Source organism: Procambarus clarkii, chromosome 45 (genome assembly GCF_040958095.1).
Source record: "Procambarus clarkii isolate CNS0578487 chromosome 45, FALCON_Pclarkii_2.0, whole genome shotgun sequence".
Classification (NCBI taxonomy): domain Eukaryota; kingdom Metazoa; phylum Arthropoda; class Malacostraca; order Decapoda; family Cambaridae; genus Procambarus; species Procambarus clarkii.
Genome location: NC_091194.1, coordinates 15,063,766 through 15,072,820, shown reverse-complemented (window position 1 = coordinate 15,072,820; position 9,055 = coordinate 15,063,766). Strand labels below are relative to the sequence as shown.

Sequence of the window (9,055 nt, the reverse complement as noted above, 5' to 3'; positions counted from 1 at the left end):
ATATTTTTTCCCTGATTAAACCTGGGGATTTTTTTCCCTGATTTAACCCGGGGATTTTATTTTTTTTTATGACTCGAGATCACTGGAGGTCTTAAGTTTACCTGCTCTCCAGCCTGGCTGAAGGAAACGTCTTAAATCACCATAAGTCTGGGCCAGGAGAGGAGGGAGAAGGTAAGACTTACAAAGTCTGTGCCAGGAAAGGTGGGAGGGGAGTATAAGACTTACGAAACTGTCATTAGTTAATAAATATGGCTCCTCATTCGCTCGCTATCTTAAACCATTAAAACCAAGCGGGAAAGTGTTTGTAAACAATAAAACGTTTTAAAGGAATTAATACAATAATTTTAGGAGTAAAAATGCCACTGAAATTCATTTTGGAATGCTGGCCAAAAGACATCTTCCCTTTCAAACCAATATTGTAACATAGTTACATTGGAGGTGATGCTAACGAGGCCTTCACAAAAAACAATCACTTGAATATTCAGAAGAGTCAACTAAAGGGATATATATATACATAGGGAAGTATAACCACCCTCTTGTCGCTGTATACACTGAGAGTATACTTTAATCTTGGACTATGTTCGGAACTAAAGTATATTTGGTGGTTGGTCAATATGTTATATCAGTGTAACGTCTCTGTGGACAAACCAATCTATGAAGTAATTTGTCAGCCTCGAGGGAGTATTATGGATAACATGCTTTAACGTACTCTTTTATTAAGCTGTTATCTCTAAGTAGTCTCGTTAAGCTGGAACAGTACAGTCTCGTTAAACTGGAACAACACACACAAGATAACATATTTTCATGTAATTTTTCACAACGTAATACATTTGTCTGTTCCACCTCTCGTTATGATGTCGCTTTAAACTCTCAACATATTCAAAGCTGAACTAATGAGGATATTTCAGTCTATCCTCACTATGAAAAGTAACGGCTACCAAATATCTCTGTTTTCTATGCATCGAACTCGATAGGTTAGGTAGGTTGCTTCGGTACGTGCGTTTCCTATAAGGTTAGAAGGTTGGGTTCTTTACGGAGTGGTTAAATCAAGAGACTGGGGCTGAACAATGATCGTTCTGTCAGTGACATCTTAGAAAGAAGTACTTTAACCCAGGGTAATACAATAGGGGAGAGGCAGTAGTGGATAATTGATTGGTTCGCTGTGATTCTGAAGTGCTTTGCGAAAGGCCTTTGTGTGGCCTCGTAGCCTGGTGGATAGCGCGCAGGACTCGTAATTCTGTGGCGCGGGTTCGATTCCCGCACGAGGCAGAAACAAATGGGCAAAGTTTCTTTCACCCTGAATGCCCCTGTTACCTAGCAGTAAATAGGTACCTGGGAGTTAGTCAGCTGTCACGGGCTGCTTCCTGGGGGTGGAGGCCTGGTCGAGGACCGGGCCGCGGGGACACTAAAGCCCCGAAATCATCTCAAGATAACCTCAAGATAACCTCAAGAAAGGATTGCGAAGCGCGAGGAATTGCTTAGAGAGAGATTAGTTTTCTTATGTTATCCATAAACGTTCTCACCTTATCGTTGTATCCCAGCTCCCGGTATTCATATCCCAGCTCCCGGTATTCATATCCCAGCTCCCGGTATTCATATCCCAGCTCCCGGTATTCATATCCCAGCTCCCGGTATTCATATCCCAGCTCCCAGTATTCATATCCCAGCTCCCGGTATTCATATCCCAGCTCCCGGTATTCATATCCCATAGGTTTATTAATATAAACTTATAAATTTCAAAAAATTAAATAGTGGTGGTTGCCTCCCAAAAGGCAACCGTCTATATTGATTTTTTTAATTTTTTATATTTTTTTTAAGATTGGTGTGTTTGGCTTGTGTGTGTGTGTACTCATCTAGTTGTGCTCACCTAGTTGTGGTTGTGGGGGTTGAGCTTTGGCTCTTTGGTCCAGAGTCTCAACCATCAATCAACTGGTGTACAGGTTCGTCAGTTTATCATATCTACAGTTAAAACTGTGTGTGTACTCACCTAGTTGTACTCATTTAGTTGTGGTTGTGGGGGTTGAGCTTTGGCTCTTTGATCCCGCCTCTAAACCGTCAATCAACTGATGTACAGATTTCTGAGTCTACTAGGCATTGTTATATCTCCATTTGAAACTGTGTGTGTGTGTGTGTGTGTGTGTGTGTGTGTGTGTGTGTGTGTGTGTCAGAGGACCTGGCCAACAGCCCACCCAAGCCTCGCCCTCTCAGGAAAAGGCCAACAGCCCACCCAAGCCTCGCCCTCTCAGGAAAAGGCCAACAGCCCACCCAAGCCTCGCCCTCTCAGGAAAAGGCCAACAGCCCACCCAAGCCTCGCCCTCTCAGGAAATGGCCAACAGCCCGCCCAAGCCTCGCCCTCTCAGGAAAAGGCCAACAGCCCACCCAAGCCTCGCCCTCTCAGGAAAAGGCCAACAGCTCGCCGACTGACCAACAGTTTTACCAACAAAAGACCAACAAGTTTTTCTCAGCAAAATCAAAAACGAAAAAATCGAGTCAACCGCTTTCAGTGAAGGACCGAATCTCTCAGCGACAGATCAACAAGCTTCCCAGCACAAGAAAAACGACGACCCAATCCCCTCTCAGCGAAAGACCGACTCAACCCTTTCTCAGCGAACGAATAACTTAAATACCACAAAAAACAAGAGTTATGGGAGAGTCCAGCGCGACCCCAATTCCAGGGAGAAGTTATGTGACAACTGGTGACCAGGAATACTAGTTGGGAAGGGGGGTCAAATGGGGAAGAGAGAGGGAGGGGAGGGGGGTTTGGAAGGGGTAAGGGGTTTCGAAATTGGGGAGAGGGGGGGGGGGCGTTCGAAGACGGTTCGAATATATGTGTGTGTGTGTGTGTGTGTGTGTGTGTGTGTGTGTGTGTGTGTGTGTGTGTGTGTGTGTGTGTGTGTGTAAATCACGAAAATTAACAGGTGATGAAAAGTGTGACAGTGTCAGACCACGGAGGAAGAATTGAAACAGGAATTTCCTTAAGTACTTTCGTATTTAATAATGCAGCTTCAGAAGGGTGAGAATGAAGTTCTTCACCCATCCCAAGATATATTAATAAATACAAATTACTTAAGGAAATTCCTGTTTCAATTCTTCCTCCGTGGTCTGACACTGTCATATATATATATATAAATATATATATATATAAATATATATATATATATATATATATATATAAATATATATATATATATATAAATATATATATATATATAAATATATATATATATATATATATATATATATATATATATATATATATATATATATATATATATATATAATATGTTGAATATGACCGAAAAGGTAGGCTCAATAATTCTAACACGAATCTTCTCAATATTTCTGATGTTTTTCTTATTAATGAAGAAAAACGTAAGAAATATTGAGAAGATTCGTGTTAGAATTATTAATCTTACCCTTTCGGTCATATTCAACAACATATACTTACAAGAAAGACTGCTACCAAAATATACTTTATATATATATATATATATATATATATATATATAATGTCGTACCAAGTAGCCAGAACGCACTTCTCAGCCTACTATGCAAGGCCCAATTTGCCTAATAAGCCAAGTTTTCATGAATTGTTTTTCGACTACCTAACCTACCTAACCTAACTTTTTCTGCTACCTAACCTAACCTAACCTATAAAGATAGGTTAGGTTAGGTTAGGTAGGGTTGGTTAGGTTCGGTCATATATCTACGTTAATTTTAACTCCAATAAAATAAAATTGACCACATACATAATGAAATGGGTAGCTTTATCATTTCATAAGAAAAAAATTAGAGAAAATATATGAATTCAGGAAAACTTGGCTTATTCGGCAAATCGGGCCTTGCATAGTAGGCTGAGAAGTGCGTTCTGGCTACTAGGTACGACATATATATATATATATATATATATATATATATATATATATATATATATATATATATATATATATATATATATATATAAACTGAAAACTCACACCCCAGAAGTGACTCGAACCCATACTCCCAGGAGCCACGCAACTGGTATGTACAAGACGCCTTAATCCACTTGACCATCACGACCGGACATAATGAGGTGATAGCCGAGGCTATTTGAACCACCCCACCGCCGGCACTCGGATAGTAATCTTGGGCATAGCATTTTACCAAAGTTTTGAGTTTTCAGTTGCATATTGTCCTGGGGACCATTCAGGCTTGTTCGCATTTGTGTTCCTCACGTGTGCCCCAAAGAATGAGGTGATTTGGTAAAATGCTATGCCCAAGATTACTATCCGAGTGCCGGCGGGGGGGTGGTTCAAATAGCCTCGGCTATCACCTCATTATGTCCGGTCGTGATGGTCAAGTGGATTAAGGCGTCTTGTACATACCAGTTGCGTGGCTCCTGGGAGTATGGGTTCGAGTCACTTCTGGGGTGCGAGTTTTCAGTTGCATATTGTCCTGGGGACCATTCAGGCTTGTTCGCATATATATATATATATATATATATATATATATATATATATATATATATATATATATATATATATATATGTCGTACCTAGTAGCCAGAACGCACTTCTCAGCCTACTATGCATGGCCCGATTTGCCTAATAAGCCAAGTTTTCATGAATTAATTGTTTTTCGACTACCTAACCTACCTAACCTAACCTAACCTAACTTTTTCGGCTACCTAACCAAACCTAACCTATAAAGATAGGTTAGGTTAGGTTAGGTAGGGTTGGTTAGGTTCGGTCATATATCTACGTTAATTTTAACTCCAATAAAAAAAAATTGACCTCATACATAATGAAATGGGTAGATTTATCATTTCATAAGAAAAAAATTAGAAAAAATATATTAATTCAGGAAAACTTGGCTTATTAGGCAAATCGGGCCTTGAATAGTAGGCCAAAAAGTGAGTTCTGGCTACTAGGTACGACATATATATATATATATATATATATATATATATATATATATATATATATATATATATATATATATATATAACCACATGTGAAAAATAGAGAATGCTTAACGCGTTTTCGGCTAATTCGCCTTCATCAGAGCAGAGTAGAATGAAGATATTCATTCTACTTTGCTCTGATGAAGGCGAATTAGCCGAAAACGCGTTAAGCATTCTCTATTTTTCACATTTGGTTATTCTGCATACTTGGCTCAATGTTTTTGTGATCATTGTTGCATATTATATATATATAATATATATATATATATATATATATATATATATATATATATATATATATATATATATATATATATATATTGAAATATTCACCCACATAGAACCCGGCCTCTCAGCCGCCATAAGGGCGGGTTTACACCCAAAATACGAAGCCATAAGATGGAACATCAAAGTATAGCTCAGTATTGGCCCCGGCGGAGTTAGAAAATTAAAACCTTTAAAAAGCATAAGAAGCTTTGCCCGAAGTTTTGGAAAGAGGATCAGCGCGCGAAATATTGAGAAACTTGCGTGATAAGAAGAGTCTGAACCCTTTTAGTATCTGAATTATTTACTTCTGCAAAGACTTCTTAATTAAACGATCAAGCAATGCATTTAGAAAACGGAACGGGTCTCGAATGCCGAGGGAAATATTCTTACATTTTTTAATACTCCAACAAACCCACTTAAATTTCACTTGTTTTTCTTTTAAGAAGATAGAGAGAATGCGAGAGAAAGAAAGAGAGAGAGAGAAAGCAAGATAGAGTGAGCCAGAAAGAGATAAAAAAGTAAGAGAAACAGTAAAAGAAAGTAAGAGAGAGCGAGAGAAAGAGAGAGAGGGCAAGAGAAACAGAACAAAGAGAGAGAGAGAGGGCAAGAGAGACAGAGAGAGAGAAAGTAAGAGAGATACAGTAAGAGAAAGTATGAGAAAAAGAGAAAGGTGAAGGTAAGTTACCATTGGATTTTATTTAACTCCTATGAAAAAAGCCTGATTCAATTATGCGGGAAAAGTTTAAAGAGCATTCACCATATTCAGCATTTATAATAAGTCCACGAGCGCTGCTCACACACACACACACACACAAACAAACTTTTAAAACATCAAATTCAGTGTGAACCTGTATTTTATCTTTTGAATCAAATTTAGACAAAAAAAAAAATTCCTTTAATACCCATAAAACTAATTCCCCGCATACATTCATCTCGATTAACTTTTTTTTTATCACAAATAACGCGAGATAAAACAACATTTTTGTATATACTTTTTCGGTAAAATTTACCCGTTTGCAATCTATACCTCGGCGATGGCTGTGCGTCTAATGGTGTTTGTTTTACGCGTTAATTACGGACGTCATAACAGACATCTTCACTGACGTATTGAAGGTTGAATTGTTGAACGTTTTCACGTCTTTACGTCTACCGTCTTCACGAAAATATTCAAGATCACCCTTGCTACGAACGCCGTCGCTACAAACGTGTTCGTGAACGTCTTTAGAACAAATGGCTTCACGAACGTCTTCCCGCACACACCTTCACTACCCCTTACCTGAAAGAAGGGCGACCGCTGAGAGGCGAAGTAAGACCTTGAGGAGAACCATGATCGAGAGAGAGCCCTGCAGAGCGATGTCGTCCTCGAGAGAGAGAGTAATGACCCGGTCGTCCTCAGCCGAGTGCGAAGACACAGAGGGGACACACGCCCTCTCGTAAGGATGAACTCGAGGCTAATAACACACTCATTATGTAGTTAGGTTGACACGATATTTGCTCCTGTTATTTCTTCACTTTTAGTTTTAAAAACACTCGCACCGAGGGCAAACAAAATTATTTTTTTTTCAGGCCGAGTACTTTGATAGGTTATTTAAATATAATCACTCATAATCAGGGCCATCATTTACCTGCGACGTGATCAAGGGGTCACTAGACACCTCCACTTTTCTCCAATGTTTCACACGGTAGAAATCACACGCTATTTGCGAGAACGCACAAGAACTCCTCGCGAGAGAGAGAGCGAGCGCGCCGCGACGCGTTCCACTCCAGCCTTACAGAATGAGAGACCATTCGGGGCAGAGTGTGAGAGGGAGGGGGCGCAGAGAGAGAGATGTGCGGATAATGGCGTCCTTGTGGCACAATCGTTGCGTCTCTCTACACTATCGCTTTATGGATTATTCCCAGGGTAGACTGCGACACTGAGGTATACCTCCCTCGCTATTGATTTTTGCTCGGGAGACTGTGGAGCGCAGGTTAGTGGTAGCGAGGTTCGTACCTGACTGTGGGGAACGCGGACAGACCTCCCCTGCCAGCCTGGGCTCGCTCGCTCTCTCTCTCTACCTGTCCAGGCATGCGTGCACGCCCTCCGTCCCACCTTCTCCTGTCCCCCTTCCTTACCCCTCATTTCCTTCTTCCTTCCTTCATTCACTCCCTCCTTCTCTTAGTTCTATCCTCCCTCGTCCTCGCGGGCTAGCTCGTCACTTGTGCACTTTCCTAACTATGTTATCATACGGCTTTCATTCATTCCATATTATGCTGATCGTCCATCACTCTCACTCAGGCCTACATATGAATATTATATATATATATATATATATATATATATATATATATATATATATATATATATATATATATATATATATATATATAATATTCTGCTCTTCCAGAACAAGAAGACTGTTTAACAGGCGGCTTGGTATATTCGCGGTATAATGAGGAATTAAGTTATTAGCTCATCATCAAGTCAGTAACATCTGTTTGACAGCGAGACCATCACCCGTCCGACAGCGAAGCATTCGTCGCCTGAGCCATGCATTCATCAACGAGCCATGCAACACCGGCTCAACAGCGAGACATTCAACACCGCGGCTCGGTAGCGTCTCACTCAACACCCACGAACAAAATCGAGTCATTCTCATCCACCAAGAGCCTAGACACGAAATTGAGAGACCCTTCTAGTGCTGTTGGATTTCCTCTTGCATGAGTGTGTGGGTTGGAGGGGGGGGGGTTGAATGATGGAGGGGGTGTATGGGGGAGGAGGGGGGGTTTAATGATGGAGGGGGTGTATGGGGGAGGAGGGGGGGGTTGAATGATGGAGGGGGTGTATGGGGGAGGAGGGGGAGGGGTTGAATGATGGAGGGGGTGTATGGGGAAGGAGGGGGGTTGAATGGTGGAGGGGGTGTATGGGGGAGGAGGGGGGGTTGAATGATGGAGGGGGTGTATGGGGGAGGAGGGGGGGGGTTGAATGATGGAGGGGGGTGTATGGGGGAGGGGGTTGTTATTCAGTGGCACCCGACACCCTCGATGACTTGGTTGAATCTGGTGATTCACCGGGTCTTCCACCACACTCTACCCCCCCCCCTCCCCTTTCCCATCTCCTACTCCTCCTTCCTTCCCGGAACTTGGAGATATATATTGGTGGGGGATTCCCACATTCTCCAAAATCATTCACTCAGATTTAAGTGGAGAATCATGTATAGTGGCTCACTTTCTGTACAACAATATATATATATATATATATATATATATATATATATATATATATATATATATATATATATATATATATATGTCGTACCTAGTAGCCAGAACTCACTTTTTGGCCTACTATGCAAGGCCCGATTTGCCTAATAAGCCAAGTTTTCCTGAATTAATATATTTTTTCTAATTTTTTTCTTATGAAATGATAAAGCTACCCATTTCATTATGTATGAGATCAATTTTTTTTTATTGGAGTTAAAAGTAACGTAGATATATGACCTTACCTAACCAACCCTACCTAACCTAACCTAACCTATCTTTATAGGTTAGGTTTGGTTAGGTAGCCCAAAAAGGTAGGTTAGGTTAGGTTAGGTAGGTTAGGTAGTCGAAAAACAATTAATTCATGAAAACTTGGCTTATTAGGCAAATCGGGCCTTGCATAATAGGCTGAGAAGTGAGTTCTGGCTACTAGGTACGACATATATATATATATATATATATATATATATATATATATATATATATATATATATATATATATATATATATATATACGGTCCTGCTTTCACTGAATGTTCAAATCAGTGGGATGCTCTTGCAGCCCCATCACCCATCATAGATAAAAAAAAACACAAACAGTCC

General features: G+C 40.4%; 1 protein-coding gene across 1 annotated transcript in view; it reads right to left on the bottom strand.

Moving 5' to 3' along the window:
* Window positions 1-7,198, bottom strand: part of LOC138350473 (protein amalgam-like) — a 229,538-nt gene extending 222,340 nt beyond the window's left edge. Inside the window, exon 1 of the mRNA XM_069301450.1 lies at window positions 6,489-7,198. Within this exon, the coding sequence (XP_069157551.1) occupies window positions 6,489-6,540 (52 nt within the window). The 5' untranslated portion in view covers window positions 6,541-7,198. The remainder of the gene's footprint in view (window positions 1-6,488) is intronic.
* Window positions 7,199-9,055: the final 1,857 nt, after the last annotated feature.